The following is a 24,202-nucleotide window of genomic DNA, read 5'->3' on the forward strand; positions in this document are numbered from 1 at the left end:
CATATACCCTCACTTTGAACGGGAATATTCTGTGATGTCCACTTCAGAGGCCACTTACAGTCTAATAGAAGACGTGTCTGAAATTATAATAGATATTTACAAAATATGCAGAACAGGTGGGAGTGAGGACTGGAATTGAAAACCACTGCAATAAGGTATTTAGTGCTTGCTGTATTTGCAATACAGTCTGTTCCCCTTATGGCCTTCAGCCTTGACTGTATTCACAGTACTGTTTGGCTTCTCATATTGCGTACACACACATTGTCTGCTATAGAGGTGGTATAAGCACCTGCACAATGCCAAAAAGCTGAGAGAAGTTGTCAGAAAGAGAGGACAGAAAACTGAACTGCCTCTTACCATTTCTATCATGATACCATACACTACTTCAAATCTGATCTGACTCTTCAGATTGAGATGTATTCCAGAAATGTTTAATCACATGGATATAGTTTGTATCTAGTTTATAAACTAGATGTTTTTTGTTGTTCAGACTAACAGAAACACAAAATCAGATTTTTGTATCTTAAATGCTCTGAATGTGAATACCCCTTAAAGCATCAGAAGTCATATGAGAACAAATGATTAGTCTGCATTTTACGTAATTTTGGTTAATGCTTGAGACATTAAGTATGTGTACCTGTCGTATTGGTTCAGGTACTCTGTAGAGACAGCAGGTGTGTGTGAGTCTGACTGCTGTATCCAAAGTGATTCGGTGACCCACAGAAACATACACAGGTTTGATGCTGCTTTGGGAACTGCGGAGAGCCTGAAGAAAAACAACAAAAACATAGACGTATTCACTCATACATTTCAAACAAACAATGTACCCTAAATTTAATAAAAGAAAACACATGAACACACACACACACACATACAGTACTGTGCAAAAGTCTTAGGCCACTAGTATTTTCATCAGCTAAAAAATGGTTTAAAGTCAGTTAAAGTCTGTCTTTTGCTGTAGTGTGTCAGTGGGAAATATCAGATTACATTTCCAAACATTCATTTTGCCATTAATCGTAATAACCCAGTGAGATTTTTGTTTGCACAAGGAGTCTGACGACAGAGAGTGCTCTGCACAGAGATCTGATCTCATCATCATCCAGTCTGTCTGGAATGACATGAAGAAACAGAACAAACTTAGACAGACTAAATCCAGAAGAACTGTGACAAAGTCTCCAGGATGCTTCAAGAAACCTACCTGCAAAGCTGCAGCACTGTTAAAAGTCTTAGGCACTTGTGTAAAAATGCTGTAAAATGAGGATGCTGTCATAAATAAATTTTCTTTATCAATTACCTTCTATTAACTAAATGAAATCAACATTTGGTGCGACCATTCTTTGCCTTTACAGCAGCTTTTGCCCTAGGTTCACTTGCGCAAAATTTTTCAAGTAGCTTTGCAGGCAAGTCTCTTGAAGCATCTTGGAGACGTTGCCACAGTTCTTCTGGATTTACTCTGTTTCAGTTTGTTCTGTGTCTTCATGTCATTCCAAGAAGACTGGATGATGATGAGATTAGATCAGTGTGGAGCACTGGCTGTTGTCAGACTCCTTGTGCAAACAAAAATCTCACTAGATTATTACAATTAATGGCAAACAGAATGTTTGGAAATGTAAACCGATATTTTTTACTGACACACTGCAGCAAAAGATAGAAATAACTTACTTTAAACCATTTTTTAGCTGGTGAAAATACTAGTGGCCTAAAACTTTTGCACAGTACTGTATATACAGTTGCAATCTGAGTTTTTCAACTCCCCAGAGACTGCAGTACTTTAATACAAGCTTGTCTGAAGATCCAGGACTTTATTTAAAAAAATGCATCTACAACAGTTTACTGACATATTAAAAGTGATAATGTCAATATATAATTTAATGTTTTTGAGTTATAGGATTTTTTAGTAACACAGCTATGTCATAATTATTCAACCCCTATTCAACATTACTGTTTTAAGTCACTTATTTTTATTGTAGGGAACAAAATTGTTAAACCTTTAGAAACTCTATTTAAAAAACAGAATTAGCTTGGGCTGTTACATATTCATACATTTAGCCCATGCATGTGCAAGTTGAGTAGCAAATATGGTAAAGTCAACAGAGCTCTCACAAAAGCTATAGAGAAGAAATAGTTTTATTACTTTAGAATTCTAAGGCTACATAAAAATTTCCAAAACATTAAAAGTTCCTAGAGACACAGGTGGCAGCTTTATTCCTTAATTTAAAGTGTGTTGTACCAGAAAACCTTTGAAGGTGTTGAACAAAAAAAGCACAATATCAGGTTACATTTTATTTTGATAGTCCACTTTAGACATTCTACTAACTATCAGTGTTGGGGGTAACGCATTACAAGTAACGCGAGTTACGTAATCAGATTCCTTTTTTTCAAGTAACTAGTAAAGTAACACAAATTATCTGAGTTACTTTTTCAAATAAGTAACGCCAGTTAACGCCAGGTCATGTAGAATAAGGCATTAATAAGTGCTTAGTACTAATAAATGGCTAATATTCTAGTAATACGCATGCTAATAAGCAACTAGTTAAGAAACCGTAAAATAAAGTGTTACCAAAGTAACTTTCCCCAACACTGCTAACTATAAGTAACTTTGCAACTACATGTCAACTAATTCTCATTCATTTGCAACTACATGTCTACTAACTCTCAGAGCAGACTGTTAGGTTAGGTTTAGGGTTAGTAGAATAAGTTAACATAAACTTGCAAAGTTTAGAAGAGTGTTAGAAGATATTAAGCAGACAGTCTACTAATACTCTAATGACTAGTTGACATGCAGTTGCAAAATTGCTTACTGTTAGTAGAATGTCTAAAGTGGACTATCAAAACAAAGTGTTATCTAATATCATAAAATGTTTTATCAGAGCAACTAAGAAAAACCTGCAATGTACAGCCAAAGACTGGTTGAAGATAACACGACAAAGGGAGGAAAAACATTTCAATGCAGAGTATAAGATGAACGCAAGACAAGTACGGCCTTCATGTTACCACACTTGACCAAGAAGAACAAAAAGGCCGACATGAACATGCTGTTCAATAAAGTTTTATGGAGTGATGTGACCAAACTGGAACTTTTTGGACCCATGGATCAGCAGTATGTCTGGAGCAAAAAAGGCAAAGCTTATAAGCAGAAGAACACCATCTACACCGTCAAACTTTGAGGTGGGCCAGTCCTATTGTGGGGTTGTTTTAACTGTAGCAGGAAGTGGAAAACATGACCGCAAGAATGGCCATTTTGAACTGTGATGCCTCTGGTGCAATGACTCAAGCTAATGATCAATGGACTTTCTTGCAGGACAATCATCCCAAAGTATACATCCAAATCTACTTATACTTGGTTCAGGTATCAGTTATAGAATGTTCTTGAGTGGCCTGTTCAGTCTCCATATTTAATTCTCATTGAAACTATTGATTATGAACTATTGGTTGAATTTGAAGTAAGTAGTGTTAATGTTAAGATTATCAGTGATCTTAAAGCTTTTTTCAGATGACGAATGGGTCAAGATTACAGTAGAGAGGTGACAAAAGCTTCTAAGCACTTCCAAGCAGCATTTATTGGTGGTTTTAAAGAATAAAAGATTCTGCAACAAATTTTACTTTTAGGGGTGGAATGATTTTGAACATGAATGTTTAGACCCAATAGATTTTTTTTCATTAGTCATCAACATACGTTCTTGGTTGCGAGTGCGCTCCAGTGTGGCAGCAGAACATGGGATTAAGAACAAAAATAAAACTGTCACACAGAAACAACATAGCAACACATAACAACATAGAAAATGGACAGTATTGGCAAACAAACATAAAGAGCAGCAAATGCAAGACAGATGCACATAACAAAAATACTTTAAAGAAAGCATTAGTACTGGCAGTACAGGAGCTGGAAAGTGTCTAAAGAAACATAATTATAACTGGTAGTACTGGGTAAACAAGTAGGCTTTAAGTTGTGATTTAAATTCCAAGAATGAGGTTATTGTCCTTAATGCCAGTGGCAAAGAGTTCCATAGCTTAGGAGCCATGACAGAAAATGACCTGCCACCCATTGAAGATAGACAAATCTAGGTACAGTCAGAAGATTACACCCTGAAGATCGAAGTGATCAAGATGGAATGTAAGGAGAAAGTAAGTCAGAAAGGTAACAGGGAGCAAGGCCATTGAGTGATTTAAAGGTAAGCAAAAGAATTTTAGAAATAATGCGAGACGACACAAGTAACCAGTGGAGGTTAAATAAGACAGGGGTGATATGAGCAGATTGTTTAATGCAAGTTAATATTCTTGCAGCAGAATTTTGAATGTATTGTAAGTGTGAAATTGAGTATGCTGGTAAGCCAGCAAAAAGAGCATTACAGTAGCCAATGCGCTAATGATTCTGCATGCACTAATGATTCTGCATTTTTAGGGCTGACATAAGAAAGAAGCTGGGCTATACGGCGAAGTTGAAAAAATGCAATTTTGGAAAGTTTATTAATGTAGACATCCAGGGTCAGTGAAGGTTTAAGAGTGATACCCAAATTTCTAACAGTGGCTGATGGAAAAATTGTTGTGGCATCAATGTTAAAGCTGGGAACATTAGGTACATTTTTTGTTAAGAGTTGGGGGGCCAGTAATTAAAAATTCTGTCTTGCTCAAATTCAAACTTTGAAAATTTGAAAATTTAGCCATGTCTTTAACTCATTAACACACATAGATAGTGTACAGGGAGTGAGAGGCGAGAGGCGAGCGGATCCATTTGCGAGCTTTTATTTATGGGACGAGGCAGAGACATAGTCGTACAGGCAGGGTCAAAACAACAGCAAACAGGTGTATCACAGGCAAGGCGTGGAGAGTGATCCAAGAAAATGAGCGATAGTCCAAAGGGCAGGCGGCGAGACAGTCAAAACGGGGGAAGCCAGGCGAGAATACAAAACACAGGAACTAGGGACTAGGAACTGGGAACAATGGAAACAACAACAATACCAATCACAATACTCCGTGCTTGCACGGAAAAAAAAAGGGCTTTATAGTGCCGCTGATTGGTTACATGTGTTGACGCAATCAGCGTGATGGGTGATGGGAGATGTAGTCTGGGGTGTAGAGCAACAGTCTGTGTGTGATAAGGTGAGAGGGACATCTGGTGGTGAGCAGTCGCAGAACACCGACCAGATTCGTAACATAGCCCCCCCCCAAGGACCGGCTTCCAGACGCTCCAACCGAAAAACAGTCCTGGGGAGCGGTGGGAGGGCCAGGAGACTGAGGCATAACCGGCAGGGCAGAAGCCTTCCAGGGCGGAGGCGGAGCAGGGGGCGCAAGAGCCCTCCAGGGCGGAGCAGGAGGTGCAGAAGCCCTCCAGGACAGAGCAGGAGGCGCAGGGGCCCTCCAGGACAGAGCAGGAACCCGCGTCATAGACTGGGACCTGGGGAGAACAGGGACAGAGGAGGCAGACAGAATGAGGGGAGAAGCAGAGAGTTTGAGGAAGAACGCCACCTCCCTAGGAGGATCTACAGCTGAAGCTGACACCTCAGGAGGCATTGGCGCGGCTTTTCCGACAGGGAAGGCCTCTGGAGCTGACTCGTGGTCAGACGGGGCCTCTGGAGCAGATTTGAGACCAGACAGGATCTCTGGAGCAGACTTGAAACCAGACGGGACCTCTGGGGCAGACTTGAGACCAGACGGGAGCTCTGGAGCAGACTTGAGACCAGACGGGAGCTCTGGAGCAGGCTTGTGATCAGACAGGAGCTCTGGAGCAGGCTTGTGATCAGACGGGAGCTCTGGAGCAGGCTTGGGATCAGACATGAGCTCAGGAGCTGACTTGTGAACAGACGGGAGCTCTGGAGCATGCTTGGGGTCAGACGTGACCTCAGAGGCTGACTTGTGAACAGACGTGACCTCAGGAGCACAGTGTGCAGCCCACACACACCAAATGGCAACTGCCATTAAGGGAAGAGCCGCAGTAGATAGTGGGATGTCTGTTGGCCTTGAGGGTGTGGATGCTGTGGAAGGTCTAAGGGGATCTGGTGAGGTTTTGGCAGGACAGCCGATTCTTGACTCGACTCAGAGAGGTCTGCCGTGACTTGACTTGGCTCGGGAATAACAGCAGCAACTTGACTTGGCTCATAAGGATCTGCTGTAACCTGGCTTGGCTCATGAAGATCAACTGTGGCTTGGCTTAACGTAGACATCTCAGTTGTACCTTGACTTGATTCAGGAACAGCAGCTGTAACGTGACTTGACTCATGGGGAGCAGCAATAACTTCACTTGGCTCATGAAGATCAGTTGTGGTTTGACTTGATTCGTGAAGACCGGCTGTGGTTTGGCCTGGCTTGTGAAGACCAGTAGTAATGACTTGACTAGACTCATGGGGATCAGAAGTGACTTTACTTGGCTTATGAGTATCAGTGATGACTTGACTCAGTTCGTAGAGACCAGCTGTGACTTTGCTTGACTCAGGAAACACAGCTGTGATTTGACTGGATTTAGAAAGAGTGGCTCTGACTTGACTTGACACAGGAAACACAACTTTAACTTGACTTGACGCTGGAACTACAGATGTAACTTGACTTGACTTAGGAAGAGCAGCTCTGACTTGACTTGACACTGGAGCAGCGGCTGGAGCTTGACTTGACTCTGGAGCAGTAGCAGTAATTTGAATTGATTCAAGAGCTGCATCTGGAAGGGCGGCCATGATGGGTGTAGACTCAGGTGCAGAAAACACAACATGAACAGGCGCTGGCTTGGCTGACGAGGCGTTAGCGGGCGCTGGCGTGGCTGACGTGGCGTTAGCGGGCGCGGGCGTGGCTGCCATCTTGTGCAGTGGCTCGGAGCGCTCGGGTGAGACCTCGCTTGACCCTGAAGAAACAACGGCTTTGGCTTGACTGGACTTGGGAGCTTGACTGGACTTGGAGGCTTGACCGGACTTGGAGGCTTGACTTGACCTGGGAGCTTGACTTGACCCGGGAGCTTGACTTGACTCTGGAGTAGCAGCCGTGACGTGATGGAGCGCCATTTTGGCTGCCCATACAGCCATTAGGGGTGAGTCCAGCACGTGGGCCATCATGACCACAGGCGGCTTCCGAGTGCTGGCCGGGGGTTCTGGGATGGCGGCCATCTTGTGGCATGGCTTGGAGACAGCGGCCATCTTGTGAACAGGCTCTAGTGTGGCGGCCATCTTGTGCAGTGGCTCGGGGGGCTCGGGTGAGACCTTGCTTGACCTTGAAAGAACGGCAGCCTTGACTTTGCTTGACTTGGGAGATACAGCTCCAGCTTGACTTGACACAGGAACAGCAGCTGTAACCTTGCTTGGGTGGCAGCGGTGACTTTACTTGACTCAGGAAACACAGCTGCAACTTGACTGGACTCAGGAAACATAGCTGCAACTTGACTGGACTTAGAAACTTGACTTGACTCAGGAAACACAGCTGCAACTTGGCTTGACTTGGAAACTTGACTTGACTCAGGAAATGCAGCTGCAACTTTATATGGCTCTGGTATGGCAGCTGTGACGTGACGGAGCTCTGTTCTCGCTGCCATCTTGTGAGCGCGCGCCGGCGCCATCTAATGAGCGCGCGCCGGCGCCGCCGCCATCTTGCGAACGGGCACCGCAGTCGCCGCCGTTTTGTGCACGGGCTCTGTTTTTGCCGCCCTGGTATGAACGTGCTCCGGCGCGGCCGCCATTTTGTGAACGGGCACCGCTGTCGCCGCCATTAGAGCAGCACTATCCGCAGCCGTCGCCATTGCTCAAGTGCGCTCCAGCGTGGCCGCCATTTCACGAGCAATCCAGGCGGCCAGCGGTCCCGTAGCGTCGCGCTCCTCATCCGCGACACCCACGGTAAATGGAGAGCCCACACACAACAGTGCATAGTCCAAAAAATCCGCCAGTGATGAACGCGGACCCTCGCGTCTCAGTCTCGTTTTCAACGGATCATTAATGCCATCACAGAATATTTCAATAATTGTACAGTCTGGGAGGGTGGAATAATTTGCAATGGCCAAAAACTCACGGATGTGTTGTTCTAGAGTGCGTGGTCCTTGTTTAATCCGAAAAAGTATCCTGTCTGTGTCTATATCTGTCGATTGTCCAGGGGTGAAGCTGCTGGATCCTGTAGTGACGGAGTATTCTGTAACGGGGAGTGAGAGGCGAGAGGCGAGCGGATCCATTTGCGAGCTTTTATTTATGGGACGAGGCAGAGACATAGTCGTACAGGCAGGGACAAAACAACAGCAAACAGGTGTATCACAGGCAAGGCGTGGAGAATAATCCAAGAAAACGAGCGATAGTCCAAAGGGCAGGTGGCGAGACAGTCAAAACGGGGAAGCCAGGCGAGAATACAAAACACAGGAACTAGGGACTAGGAACTAGGAACTGGGAACAATGGAAACAACAACAATACCAATCACAATACTCTGTGCTTGCATGGGAAAAGACCGGGGCTTTATAGTGCCGCTGACTGGTCACATGTGTTGACGCAATCAGCGTGATGGGTGATGGGAGATGTAGACCGGGGTGTAGAGCAACAGTCTGTGTGTGATAAGGTGAGAGGGACAGCTGGTGGTGAGCGGTCTGCAGAACACCGACCAGATTCGTAACAGATAGTGATGTGGTTTGGTGGATAGAATCTGGTATATATTTTATTGTATATATTTGAATTTCATCAGCATAACAGAGATAATGAAACCCATGATGACGAATAATAATTACAAGAGGCATAATGTAAATAATAAACAGTAATGGGCTGAGAACAGAGCCCTGGGGAACACCCTGCCTAAGTGAAGCAGTGGAGGATTTGTAATTGTGCATAGCAATATAGTATTGTCTATTGGTGAGATAGGAAGAGAACCAAGATAATGTAGCACCTGAAACACCTATCTCTGAAAGGCGAGAGAGCAGTAATTTGTGACATACACTATCAAATGCTGAGCTGAGGTCGAGTAATAAGAGCATGGAAAGATTACCTTAGTCACCAGCAAGTAAGAGATCATTGACAACCTTTACTAGAGCAGTTTCAGTGCTGTGATGTGAACGGAAACCAGACTGAAACAACCAGATTGAACTTTTCTAGTTCACTGAGAGCTAGAAAACACTATCGCTGAGTGACAACAACCTTTTCCAGAATTTTTGAAACAAATGCTAAATTGGAGATTGGGCAATAATTACTGAAATCTGCTGTATCCAGGTTTGGTTTTTTAAGAACGGGTGTAACAGCAGCAGTTTTGAGTGAAGTTGGGACAGTGGCAGAGAGAAAGGACATATTTACAAAGTGTGAAATGAGCAGAGATGACAGAAGAACAGTGTTTCAAAAAGTGGGTGCAGGATCTAACCGACATGAGGAAGAATTAGAATTCTGTATTAATTCACTAATCATGGTTAAATTAGTCAAGGTAAAATTACTCAAGAGTTGGACAGACTGAGCTTGCTCACAAGTAAAATCAGACGGTTCTTTACTAAAAGCTCCACAAAGAGCATTCAATTTTTCTTTCTGAAAATGGTGCAGAAAAGAACAGCACAAATCATCAGATTCAGATTGACTGAGACATGTGTACAGACTAAGTCAAGTGTATGACCATAAATGTGAGTTGGGAAATTAACATTCTAGGTAAGATCAAAGCAGTCCAGGACAGACTTTAATTGAGTACTATCAGAGCACACGGTATCAACGTGGATGTTTAAGTCACCAAGTAAAATGACCTGGGAGGATGCAGCACAAGCTAAGGTAAGTAGTTTTGAGAAAAATTCACTTTGCTGCTTGGGTGGTCTATAGATTAGGATAATAATGTGAGGACAGTTCAAGCCAACTTTCAGAGCCATAAATTCAAAAGATTTAGGACTGTGAAAATCCAACTGAGTTACTGGTTATAGAGCTCCGGTAGATGACCGTAAGACCGCCCCCTTTACCATACTTAGACAGGTACTGATATGTGTTCGGAGTAAGAAGGTTAAGATGCATGAAGTCATTAGGTGTTTGCCAAGTTTCAGTAAGAAATAGCATATCCAGGTTATTGTCAGTAATTAGTTCGTTTAGATAGAGGCCCTTATCAGAGATGGAGCGACAGTTGAGAAGAGCAAGGTGATTTTGCAATGCCCCTGTATTTCCAGTCGATGTATAATTGGAGTTTGTCCAATTTATGTAGACAAGCGATCTCGGTGGATGACAGTACCTCTGTAAGTGTTTTGGTTTATCCAAAGTTCTGTTATTTGACCAAATGGATGGAATAGCAGTGGGTCTTGACTGGTAAATAGTGAAAGTCCTGCAGGCCCAGCGATGCACATAACGCGGATATCGGATTATACGAAGCAAGTGGCAGTGCTAATATGTTGCAAAATCTAGGCGCGGGTGCCCATTAAGCTCCTTGAGATCGCATGGCAGATACAGTTTCCATGTTGGAAGTTACTCCAATAAGGAGAATCAAAGGCAGGATGAATGAAAAAACTTTATTAGCTTTATCAACACGTTATTAGCAATAGCCAAGAGAAAGTCTGCTTTTGGCAAGACCAGGTTAGCCAAAACCACAACCATCACAACTCTTATAAAAGCTTATGGAGAGGAAAGCTACCCAACCAGATAGTAAGTGAGTAGGATGACTGGTAAGAGGAGTGCTAACTCACCTCAAAGTCAGTCCAGATAGATGGAGGATAAAGGAGTTAGAGGGCTCGTGGCAGGCCAACAGCCAAAAGTTCCTACCAGCAGCAAAAATACATTAATCCAAGCAGGGAAAGTAAGTCCAGTTTGCTGAGGGTTTATTGACCAAAAAGAAGCAGATGAGTTCTTTAAAATCCAACCAGCAAAAAGCAAGGCTCTAGACTAACTTTTTGCACTGGTTGCACTGAAAAAAAGCAACTTTTTTTCCAAATTTTCGACCGCATCGCATTTAATCGCCATTTACAATTATTCTAATTCTTATTTTTGCATGATGATATGATGATTGGATGGTTCATTTTTAACAGCAGATTCAGCTGATCTGCACATCCCTGCACACTTATATAAGTTTATAATCACTCATGCTTTTAAGCCAAATCCACACTAAAAAGAATAACGTTAACTGACATCTGGACGTGACTCTCTGCAATCTCTGATGAAATCAGTTGGGTGTTTGAACGCCTACTGGATCCTTGGACAAAAGTTTACAGGGATTCACCCAGTTTAAGAAATTTCTGATCGTAAAAATCTAATTATTTACATTTTAATGTATTAATAATTTTACCGGTAAGCGCGCCTCCCTGACATGCACTCGTGTATGAACAGACAGCATCTGGGGTGGGGGGATGGTGCCGGCACAACCATCAAACATATTTCGAAGAAGTCTTTACTTGGTGCTTTTAGGGAATATTTGCATTTATCCAAACGTGTCATTACACTGTATACCTACACTACACCACTGAATAGCATTTATAACCCAAAACAACATGTGGATATAGCAGTACGTGCTAAAGAAGACAGAAAATAAGCACATCCTAAAAAATCTCTTACTTACCTTTATGAGAATGTCGAGGGTAAACGAACATAAACGGAGATATGCTGGCAAATATGATGATTTTGCATATCACCGCTACTATCCAGGCCATCCAACGCTTCTTGGTTATTTCCGCTGCATGTTGTCTAGTGTTTCTTTCAAGTGGGAGACCTAAAACATCTTTCCTCGTGGTCAGTTTTTAACCTTTTCTATTGTGTAATTTACCATCGCAGACTCTGACACAACAAAAACATACCATTTTGAAGCAAATCAAAAAGACAATTCTGCAACTACAGAACACCTCGGCTTTGATACCTTACAAATGGCGGTGATACCCAAAATGCAATTCGATTCTCGTGAGTGTGACGTCACCTGACAAAGACCGATATAGTGTTGGAGTTTTCATGGCTATATTTGTGCAGCTTGGTGGCCAATCTTCACTGATTGCTCATTCCACCAGTAAGAGCAGAGTGTGAAGGATGACTATGTGCACCCAATGGTTCAAACATTGTACCCTGAAGGTGGTGCCATGTATCAGGATGATAATGCACCAACACACACAGCAAGACTGGTGACAGGTTGTTTGATGGACATGAAAGTGCAGTTGAACATCTCCCATGTCCTGCACAGTCACCAGATCGGATATTTATCAAACAACTTTGGGGTGTTTTGGTGTTTTGGAGAAGCAAGTCAGGATACACAAGAGGAATGGCTCAAAACCCCTCTGGCTACTGTGCAGGACTTGTATTTGTCATTCCCAAGATGAAATGATGCTGTATTGGCTGCAAAAGGAAGCCCAACACCATACTAAAACAAGATGTTTCAGTTTCATTGTCCAGTCCCTGTATATATATATATATATATATATATATATATATATATATATATAGACATGGAAAACATGAAGTGTTGCGGGGCCTCAAGGAACATGGTTGGAAACCACTGCTTTAAACTATAGGGAGTCCTTTGACATTACTATAAAGTTACAATTAACGACAGAGCCCAAACTTAAAGGGGTCATCGGATGCTAAGTTCACTTTTTCATGTTGTTTGAACATTAATGTGTGTTGGCAGTTGTAAGAAAAAGTGAAGAGGACGTAGAAGATCTTGATGAAGATGTTTATTGCAGCATAGCAGTGGCAAAGTACATGTTGTACCTTGGGTTCAACGGAGTCGGAATGAACCCAGAACATCCTTAGCTCAAACCTTTTATACAGTTAAAGTTTACTACGCTTAATGTAAATGAAGTTGCTCCTTTTGTAGCAGCTGTGGTCTGTATGTTAATCATGTTCTAACACCTCTTTGTCTGAGATGGTTCTCAGTGTCCCACACCCGCTTCCATGCTACAATGGGTCACCATTTGCTCAGGATGTAATCATCCTTAATGGTCTAGAAACAACATAACTGTTGACTTTCTTCTTCTCTATAATAATTAAGCCATATTGGGAAATGAGCATTATTAAACATATATTGTGGAGTGGAATCTGGGTCGAGGCAGACTATAATTTCTTACACAGTGTATGTACAAATCTACCCTATAATGATAAAAATTAATTTTTTTTTTTAATTAATCTGTAAAAATAATATCCCCTTTTTCAAATCGAGCCATTCTCAGATGCCTGTCGGTGTAGCGTCACACCCACAGAGGCCGCTCCCACAATAGTCAATTGACATTAGCATTTTACCTCAGTTCAGCTGTAACAGTCCGCCCACTTTGTTTCGATGCCAGAGCAGGGATGTAAGTTAGACAAGAATATCTCCGATTTAGTGATTGAGGTGTTGTGTTGCTGGATGTAATAATGAACATAGTGGTCGTCATTTACTCCCGACATCTGAGCCGCTGAAGATGCAGTAGATTACGTTTGTTTGTGAAGGGAATGTACCTCCCAATCTACATATATCCGTCTATGTTTGCGAGAATCATTCATGATCCAGCTTCACTTACAGCAGAAGTGAGTATAAGGGTTTTTTATGAATCTTTGCGATCGCCTTTCCTAATAATGTTCTAGTTAGCAAGTTTAGCTGCTAAACACGCTAAATGCGGCTAAAGTAAACAATCTCTCAGAGCAGCTCGTCGCTCCACAGAGAGAAGAGAGGGGCGGGCCAGCAGAGCACATTTGCATTTAAAGCAGCCTCGACCAGAATGAGATTTTAGAATGTGCTTTATTGACGTCTTTCCGCTGTTGACATTATCCCCTACGGCCAAAGCCTGAGCTGCATACCCAAAGACTTACCTGAAAGGGGTCAGAAACACTGGACCCAGGGTAGAGCTCGAAGCTTGAAAACAGAAGGTATTCCTTTAAAGGGATACGGCCAAGTGCATAGGGTTTGTCTAGGTTTGGCCTGTCACCCAGGGGGCTACTGCGGGCTCTGCATAGGTTCCCTCAGGAACCGTACTACAGAACATAAGTGGTAACTCCCTGCTCAAGGATGCACAAGTAGAGTGGGGCCCAAGGTGACCGGGGACAACCAACTCAGAGGATGGGCATGAGTTTGAGCATGAACCCATATTCTAGAGAGTGCGCAGGATCTAGTGCATGTATTATCATTACTTTAGCCTGGCAGATGCTCATAAGGAGTGGGACCCAAGGTGGCCGAGGTTTTAACCAACTCAAGAAAGGGTACAGGCCATAGCGTGTGAATCCCTACCATAAAGGATTTTAGAATGGACGCAGAACTCCGGTGCATTCCATACCACAATTATTTTTTAGAAAATTTTAGAACGATTTTAGAAAAGTGCCCAAAGGTTCTTGTGTGCACTTACCATATACATGGATTTGAGAAAGCGCCCAAGGGTTCATGTGGGCCTTTACCATAAGAATGGAATTTAGGAATACCCCTTAGAAACAGTGTGATGGGGGGGCGCTAGTGCGCGTGTGTGGTATAGACGCGTTTGGCTTAAGCTCCTCTCCGTGGTCTCGTCAAAGCTTTTATCTTACCGTGTTTTATTTCGTATTTCGCTTTTAAAGTGTGTCTACTCATTTCATTTAGCATTTACTCTTATTAAGATCCGACAATGCCGAAGCCGAGTGCCTCTAATAAAGTTAAGAGTGCCGACGATCAATTCACTGGAGCTAATGCTAAAGCTAATATGAATCTCTTCAGCCGAAACCGGCCGCGGGCGAAAAGCTGCGCACAATCCTGGCGCGTATTCACCATTTTCAAGAGAAGGAACTGATTCTGTGCCGTGGGAGATTGCAACCATTGGAATACAAGGGGAAAAGGGTCCTAATCTTTCCTGACTATACCAGCGAGGTTATGTCTCAGCGGAACGCCTTTCGTGATGCAATGCAAAACCTGCGCAAAAAAGGAATCAAGTTCATGCTGCGATACCCGGCTAGGCTGCAAATTCAACATCAGGTGGCGGGGGCGCCTACAGTTTTCGAGGATCCGATGGAGGCAGCCTGGTTCGTGGAAAGGTGTGGTGAGAATTCAGGAGACTAAGTCCATGTTTGAATTGCATTTTCCTGTGCCACTGCAGTGCCTGTGCACTGTATAACCGGGAGCTAGTAAATCTAGCCAACCGCCTACTATGATGTGCAAAAGTTATCAATGTACGGCGCAACGAGACAATTAAAATGACACAACGGACTGCTTTTTTTCTCTCTCTTCTTTCTTTTTCCTTTTTTTTCTGACGGTATCATGACTTCTTTGTTCACATATTTGAGACTTTGGAGAGGGTTCTTTGTCAGTGAGTAGTTGGTTTTTGTAAACTGCCCGGCAGCTCCTCTCTGGATGGAACTGGGAACTCTGTGTCTGGTTCGGGAAGACGCGATGGAGGGTGGGGTAAGTTGTGGGTTGCAGTTCTTGTTGTATCAGACGTGTTTGCTGCTTTTGTTGTGTTATTTTCTTTTGTTTACTTTTACTTTCTGTTTTTAGTTCAGTTTTTACAATGTACTCTCTTGCTGCAAATTACTTGCCAAAGGTATGTGTTCAATTTTATGACTTCCCTTTTCTTTTATGGTTATGCAGAGGTTTTCTAGTAGAGTATTGACTGGGGAAAGGAATGTGACATTGGTCTCTTAGAATGTTAAGGGGCTAGGAAATGCTGTAAAAAGAGAAAAAGTATTTAGGCATCTTAAATCCCTATCAGCAGACGTGATTCTTCTACAAGAGACTCATATTAAAGCAACCGAGCAGCGTAAATTAAGGTGTAGCTGGATATCACAAGTTTATCAATCACCAATCACCTCTCATGCTCGGGGTGTGGCCATCCTCTTTCGGAAAAATATTCCATTTCAATTTTCTTCTATGGTCACAGATCCCCATGGCAGATATATCATAGTGTCTGGATCCATAAACTCTTTGCCGTTGACATTTTTGAATGTCTACGGTCCAAATACTGATGACCCTAACTTTTATAAGAAAGTTTTTGACTTACTTCCCGATGGGAATAATTCTAATATAGTAATTGGGGGTGACTTGAACTGTTACTTAGACCCTTATTTAGATAGATTATCCACGCCCCCCCCCACCTGGAATTGCATCAGTACAGGTCCTAAACAATTTGCTCAAGTGCAGAAACCTGGTCGATATTTGGAGAATTCAACATCCTGCTGACAGAGATTATTCTTATTATTCACATGTTCACAAATCTTACAGTAGAATAGATTACTTTCTAATTGATTTTTAGTTAATTTCTCGTGTTACTGAAACCAAATATCACAGCATATTAATCTCCGATCACAGTCCCCTTACCTAACGTCTCTTGATCTTTCTCTCCTAAAGCAGTCTTATTCCTGGCGTTTCAATCCATCTCTGCTTGCTGATAGTAAATTTGTAGATTATATTACCACCAAATTAAAAGAGTTTTTAGAGTTTATTGATAATGGGGAGGTGTCTCAGATTCTATACTTTGGGAGACTTTAAAGGTGGTCATGCGTGGGCACATTATCTCCTTCGAAGCTAACGCCAAGAAGGAAAGAGAGAAACGACTTTTAGAGATACAAAGTGTTCTTCCTATTCTTGAATTGGCATACCAGGTATCAAAATCATCTGAAGATTACAACAAGATAGTGAAACTTAAATATGAGTATATTATAACTGTATCCTTGGTGGTCAAATAAACTATCTATTTTTGAAAATGAGACAGAGATGTTTTGAAACGGGGGATAAGCCAGATAAGCTTCTAGCACGGCAACTTAAAGGGGCTCAAGCCTCTAGGTCAATTCATTGCATTAAGTCCAAGGATGGCACCCTGTTGACCAACCCTAAAGATATTAATGCTCAGTTTAAAGAATTTTATAGTGAACTGTACACTTCCAGCAGCAAGGCCACTCATTCTGATCTGATGGATTTTTTTTACTCTTTTGAGACACCCAAACTTCATGACGCTGCCAGGGCTGAATTACATTTGGACTTCACTCTAGAGGAGATAGTCCCTGCTATCAAGTAATTTCCGTCTGTAAAGGCGGCGGGGCCAGATGGATTCAGTTCTGAATTTTTTACTAAATTCTGTGACATTCTGGCCCCGCTTCTTCATAGAATGGTAATCAATTCTAAAACAGATAATGTTGATAATGTGAAACATAGCGTGGTCAAGCTTACTCCTTGGAGGGGTGACTCACTAGATCACCAAGATGGTTTGTACTAATGAGAAAGGAATGATCGCGTTCACTCAAGCTCTGCTCTGCCGTTTGAACTAACCCCATTTACACTGCACATGTCTGCAGGGCATTACATCTCCAACACGGCTACTGGAGCTGATCTTGGCCACTTTAGTTAATGCTTAACTAATCACCATTTATTGTTAACTGCCACCATTTATTTCCTTGGAAAAAAAATTTGGGTTTGTTCGGTACACATATTAAAACGAAAGACCCGTAACAGTACACCCTTGTTTTCTTTACCAAGAAAGTGGCAAGATGAAAACCACTATTTTCTGTTTCAAACTTTCACATAGCATCTTTAGGTTATAATAACATTAAAAATTCAAATCTAGATTTTGATTTTAAAAGATTTATTAAGATTTATAAAAAACGATTTTTTTTCCAAAATGCAATAAATCCATTAGGGGTCTATGCTTACTTTTCTTTTTAGGAGCACTTGTGCTCCTAACTTAAAAAACGTAAAAGTCAAAACGTCAAAGTTTTAGAAGCACCTTTTAATAGCCTTCCCATTACAAGGTGATATTTGACTCCTTAAAGTGAATTAAAGGGGAATTTTGTTAACTTTGTAATGGCAATTTTTTTTAAAAAATATATTTTATGAGCTTATATTTATAACATTTCTAATTAAAACAACAGAATAAGAATAAGTTAAAATGAAATCAGTATTAATAAAATTCATTTGTAAAGAGGTGGCACAAAAGAACACAAAAGTGGCTTTAGGTATATTTTCATATGTTTAATGAGGCTCAAATTCATAAACTCTTGTTGAGATTAATGTTTTAAATATACAATTTTGAACATAGAAATATTAAATGATTTTAATAACTAAAAAGAAGATAAAAATGAAACTAATACTGCCAGTAGGTGGCGGCAAGTCACTGATTTAATTTCTGAATCATATCATTCAATTAATTCATTCCAACAGCTGATTCATTCAGGAATAAAGCAAGTGACTCTTTTTATGAATGGGCAATTGATTCATTGACTCACTAGAAAATGCATGTCCATTCGTAATCGAAACACAGCTGTGTTTGAATGGAGATGCGCAGCAGCTCAGTTGTGACTTTGTTTCAAACCTTTTTTGATGATGAAAGGCAAAATCAGGCAATAGTGTTATAGTCAGACAATGTAAGTCACTTAATATTAACTTCTTGTTTATTTAACTGTTGTATTAAATAAATATCTCATTTACAAACTCCCTTAAAAATCATTAAAAGCTGTCACTCATCTTAGTTCATCGCGATCTCACAAAGTTCCATTATAATCAACGAAACTCTCTACTCTGCACAATGAATCTCTTATTTACACTCTCTCTACACTTTGTTTCTGAAAGAATATGTCAGATATGTATGGGATTATTTTTGTGCCAATAAGAATGAACGTAACGTTATAAAACTGAACGTAACTTTCCAAGAAACGATCAAAAATATGCCACTGCAAAAGAAGAAAAACACAATGAAAATGAAAAAATGAACTCAGTTGCACGAATTTAACATGCTCTTCAAATATGCTTAATTCTTTGTTAATGATTTTCAAAGAATCGTTTTCGCGAATCATGGATTCTGAATGCGTTGCCACAGCTTTTGCTTACGCTTCGCAAATTTTTGTTTGCTGTTTTGGCACAAACCTCTCGTGGGGGCGGGCTTAACAGCGATCTACTCTGATTGGCTAATGAGCTTTTGATGGACAGTTGCTCTCTGACCTGGAATCACAGACGGTGACGTCAGTGGCGCGCATATTGGAAAGTTGTTGCGGTGTGCAATACGTCGTGCTTTGTTTATAGAAACTATCAGAACTGTTGCACACTGTACATGAATAAAACTTTTATCGATGTTATTGATTAACGTTACTTTAGCAACACAAACTTACTTCAAGCTGCCCTGAGGGACAAGCTGAGGTGGAAGATGATGCCGCTCCGTGTCTCTCTTGGGAGCTCATCTTTAAAAAACTAAGAGACGACCGTAGGTGAAATACTAATAACATTAATACTTAATATAAACAAAGCACGACGTATTGCACACCGCAATATGCGCGCCACTGACGTCACCGTCTGTGATTCCAGGTCAGAGAGCAACTGTCCATCAAAAGCTCATTAGCCAATCAGAGTAGATCGCTGTTAAGCACGCCCCCACGAGAGGTTTGTGCCAAAACAGCAAACGAAAATTTGTGAAGCGTAAGCGAAAGCTGTGGCAACGCATTCAGAATCCATGATTCGCGAAAACGATTCTTTGAAAATCATTAACAAAGAATGAAGCATATTTGAAGAGCATGTTAAATTTGTGCGACTGAGTTCATTTTTTCATTTTCATTGTGTTTTTCTTCTTTTGCAGTGGCATATTTTTGATCGTTTCTTGGAAAGTTACGTTCAGTTTTACAAAATTACGTTCATTCTTATTGGCACAAAAATAATCCCATAGATATGTCTGTGATACATTACATTATAACATTGAAAACTAGGCTGCGGGGTGTATTCAAAGCGCTGCCTTTACTGTTCACAATGCGTGAAATGCTGCACTGTGATTGGCTGAGCGGATGTATCACATTTTGCAGAGAAGGGAGACTGGCGTCTGTCGCAGTTTGGAAATAAAGGGAGAAAACATGACAGAATAACATGGCGGATATCGCATTTTGCATAAAATTAAAAACTGCCTTTTCAATACCGACCAGATACAACACTGATTTTGGCAGGAATTTTGTAAAAAATGGCATTTATCACGTTTTGGAACCAATCTCTTCATATATATATATATATACCTCCTAGCACATCATAGGTGTCAGCAAATGAGGTAAATGGTCAAGGGAAGCAAGTGGTCAGTAGTTCCTGAGATAATGGCGACTTAGGACCAAAGATGAAAGCAGGTAAACAGCCAGATAAGCTGACACGTAGTGAACAAAAAGACCAGATGATGTGGACATGCATAGTGGTGACTTAAATGATGTGTGTTGATGAGCGTGAACAGGTGTGATGAATTAGTGCTCAGGGGAGCATGAACGAGTGGGCAAAGCTGGAGGATCTGCCATTGATAGTGACGGTGACAGAACCACCCAACCCCCACCCCCGAAAGACTTCAGTTCGGTTCACAACTGGAATATCTGATAGCTCTCCTGACCAGGAAAACAGGGGCAGTTGGTAGCCAAGTATGTGCTAATAGATGTGGCAATAGAACTGCAGATATCTCCCATTTTCCTGAATTTTATGCTCAGTCTGGTTGTTAGTTTGTGGATGATACCCAGAGTTGCAGCAGGTATCCAGGTTGAAGACTTGGGCTGATTCTTGAAAAGAGAGGTAAGTGGAGCACAGATTTGAATAAAAAGATAAAAGCTGGCAAATCCCAGAAACCACTGCAAATCCTTGATGGTGGTGGGCTGTAGCGAGTTATGCACTGCTTCTATCTTCCTCTGGTCCGTGTGAATGCTGTGTTGGTCAGTGACCAGCTTGAGCAGGACCACTTCGCATGTTGGCAATGTTCATCTAGGTTCCAAGAGTTAATGGGGATAGATAAGTCATTGATGTAAATGATCACAAAGCGGTGGAAGAACTCCCAGAACTCCTCATTCATGAAGCCCTGGAAGATGGAGGGTGTGTTGGACAATCCATATGGCATCACATGATATTCATAGTGTCCTGATGGCGTGATAAATGTGGTCTTCCACTCGTCACCCTCCTGTGACCATGATCAGATGATGTGGAAGTGCAGAGTGTGGCTTTAATGATGAGTGTTGATGAGGGTGAACAGGTGCGTTGAATCAGTATTCAGGGGATTGTGAATGAGTGGGCGGAGGTGGAGGATCTGTCATTGATAGTGACTCTATGACAATGGGTTACTAAATAATAACAATAAAAATATTTGTATGTGTATTTGTTGGTATCCTTGGTAAATACAAACAAAAAAGGCTTTAACAATTGTTTATCCATTTGATATTTCATTCAAAAAAAAAAAAAGAAACTTTTTATTGAAGTAAAAAATGTAAGTGGGGAAAAATCATATGAAAAAATATATTTCTCTAATACACAATGGCCACAATTTATGGTACCCCTAGAAATTCTTATGAGTAAAATATCTCTACATTATATTCCCATTCATATTCTCATGTTTTAGCACAACAGGGTTGCTATTTCTATATTTTTACCCCATAAGGGTAAAAATATAGAAATATACTACATAGAAGGGAAGCTTGATTGAGTCTTAAAGGATGCTGGGAATTTTGACAGTTGGAGTTTGAATAGAGTTTTAAATAAAGCAATAAGCCCCAAGAAGGCACAGTTTACAGTGAATTTATAACAGCAAGGGGTGTTGTTGGGCATGACGCGAAGCTGAGCTTTGGAGCTTTGGAGCAACATGGTTGAGTAAACAATTTCAGAATTTCCACTTGCTATGGAAATTTGTTTTGGATTTGCTTCTAACGCATCATAATGTCATGTCATATAATAAAACAAATTCAAGAATGTTTTAATAAAAAGTAACAAAGCAAATATTTAATAGCTAAATTTCCTACTCCTCTATAAAATGTAGATAGGACAGGGTGTCAAGTCACAGGTTTGATCTGTCTTTTTGTTTTTCATTTCAAAGTGTCAGCCGCAAACAGCTGTTTGTCTTTAGCAATCAGTGTGGCCGTGCACACGCTCACTGCTGATTCAAATTCTTTCTACTGCTTGTTTTCGTCTTTTCTTGGCTAGTGTGTTTTGTCGTTTTGACTTTACATTTTTTCAGTTGTCCTGATCATTTGTTATGTTTTGTGGTGTGGTCACCTGTCTGGACTGTGATTTCTGCCGGGACTTTGATCAGATATTTCTTAATAAACCAGTTTGATTCGCAATTCTGCATTTTAGTCCTTCATCTCAGAACCCTGACACAGGGATCGTCTAAAAAAATTCAATTAATTTTTGATCAGTTGTAGATAATTCGTTCTTTAGTTCCTCTCCCCACTTTTTTTTCTCCCTTTTCCCTCACTCACCTTCCCAAGAACTCTCCCTGAGGCTGTAGCCATTGGAAAACTATCCCCACTCTTCTGTAGAGCATTGATCTGTGAGAGAGAGAGAGAGAGAGAGAGAGAGAGAGAGGGGTAATGAGTTCACAAGAAAGTTACAATGAGTTACAAGGAAGTTCGTGAAGAGCTGTCTGGAGCACTGTCCTTTTGTAAAGGCGACAGACCTTTTGATGAGTGGGTCAGTGTGTCCCCACTGGACTGAACCTCTGTCTCCCTCTACTATGCAATCTAAAAACCTGAATACTAGCTTAGTAAGACAACAGAATGTAAACAATATGTCCGTTTGTTTGAGACAGTAATAGACATTTTAAAACAAACCTTTGAGCCACAGAATATCGGTACAGCTACAGAGAAAATCCCTAGTAAGGCTGATTCAGATTGTCAGTTAGGGTTTACAATTTATCGAAAATAAAATGGAAATTAGCAATATGACTTTATGTGATTAGCAAATTGGAAAATTACACTTTGGTCAGATGCCCTCGGTAAATGCTGCTTTACACAAACTTCATCTCTGCATGAGTTTAAGTGGCTTATTACATGCATTTAGGAAAGTAAGGTGTGCACGCTTCATTTTTATTTTTTGCATAATTTGCAACACTTTTATGGACAAAAAATTTGTAATGAGAAGAATCTGTATGCTATCAACATTATATTGTTATGTATATCCTGTGAGAATATACGCATTATATTGTTATGTATATCCTATGAGGTTATGTATATCCTGTGAGAATATATGCATCCCTACCAGGACTTATTTAATATTCAACACTGATACGCCATGGTTTACAGCAAAACTCGGACATCTTCGTCAGGCCAAAGAGGATGCCTAGAGGAATGGGGACTCTTATACAATCAGTCTGTGATGTGTGTCGGGTCTTCAGAAAGCAGAAAAGACGGAAAGCACCAGGCCCAGATGGTGTCACACCAGCCTGTCTGAAATCCTGTGCTGACCAGCTGGCCTCCATCTTTTCAGAGATCTTCAACAGATCACGAGCTGTGCAAAGTCCCTGCCTACTTCAAATGCTCCATGATCCTTATCCCAAAGAAACCCAAGATAACAGGACTTAATGGCTATAGACCTGTGGCTCTAACATCTGTGGTCATAAAGTTGCTTGAGAGGCTGGTGTTGGCTTATCTGAAGGACATCACTGGACCCTTACTGGACACCCAGCAGTTTGCTTACCGAGCAAACAGATCTATGGATGATGCAGTCAACATGTGACTGCACTTCATCCTGCAGAATTTGGATAAATCAGGGACTCATGTGAGGATCCTGTTCACGGACTTCAGTTCAGCCTTCAACACCATTATTCCAACACTCCTCCAGACCAAACTAATTCAGCTCTCTGTCCTAAGCTCAATCTGTCAATGGATCACCAGCTTTCTGACAGATAGGCAACAGTTAGTGAGGCTGGGGAAATTTATGTCAAATAGCTGCACCACCAGAACTGGTGTCCCTCAGAGTTGCGTCCTCTCCCAACTGCTTTTCTCCCTCTACACCAATAACCACCTGTAAAGACCACTCTGTCAAAGCTTCTGAATTTTGCAAATGACACTACAGTCATCTCCCTTATCTAGGATTGTAACGAATCTGGTGGCTGTTTGGTGCAGTCTTAACAACCTGGAGCTCAACATGCTCAAAACAGTGGAGATGATAGTGACTTCAGGAGAAACCTCCCTGTACTACCCCACTCACCATCAAGCACTCACACGCCACACCTGTAAGTACTTCTGACATTAGAGAGGGCAAGACATTAGTGGTGCAACGGATTACAAAACAAACGGTTTGGATCACTCTGGGTTTTTGAGTCATGGATCGGACCATTTTTCGGATCAGCAAAAAAGGGGAGGAGTCAAATGTAATTTGCTTTCCATTTATCACAAGAACAGTATGGCAAGAAACTTTTGGTTTTATCAAAAATAACTTAAATAAAATAAAATACAAAAATACCTGAGACCTAAAAACAGACCAAACCTTATAATGACAATTTTTTTTTTCTTTCAGAAATTCTTGTGTTTTAATTTTTCTGATAATCAAATACAGGCATTAAACATTTATTTATTTTTAATGAAATGAAAATTAAACCCTTTTATTTGCTGCCAAACAAACATTTTTTTTCTGTTATTTCTTTTATTATTATAATTTCTGCATTTTATTGTTTTATTTAAATTTGCC

The 24,202-nt window shown here is 41.2% G+C and overlaps 1 protein-coding gene across 1 annotated transcript in view; it reads right to left on the reverse strand.

The window, feature by feature from the left end:
- The window catches only part of LOC127166542 (endonuclease V-like), a 76,570-nt gene that overhangs the window by 16,946 nt on the left and 35,422 nt on the right, over positions 1–24,202 (reverse strand). Inside the window, exons 6-7 of the mRNA XM_051111904.1 lie at positions 21,994–22,062; positions 638–766 (exon numbers count right to left, since the gene is read on the reverse strand). Coding sequence (XP_050967861.1) covers positions 638–766; positions 21,994–22,062 — 198 coding nt within the window. The remainder of the gene's footprint in view (positions 1–637; positions 767–21,993; positions 22,063–24,202) is intronic.

The sequence above is a fragment of the Labeo rohita genome, chromosome 6 (assembly GCF_022985175.1).
Source record: "Labeo rohita strain BAU-BD-2019 chromosome 6, IGBB_LRoh.1.0, whole genome shotgun sequence".
NCBI classification, from domain to species: domain Eukaryota; kingdom Metazoa; phylum Chordata; class Actinopteri; order Cypriniformes; family Cyprinidae; genus Labeo; species Labeo rohita.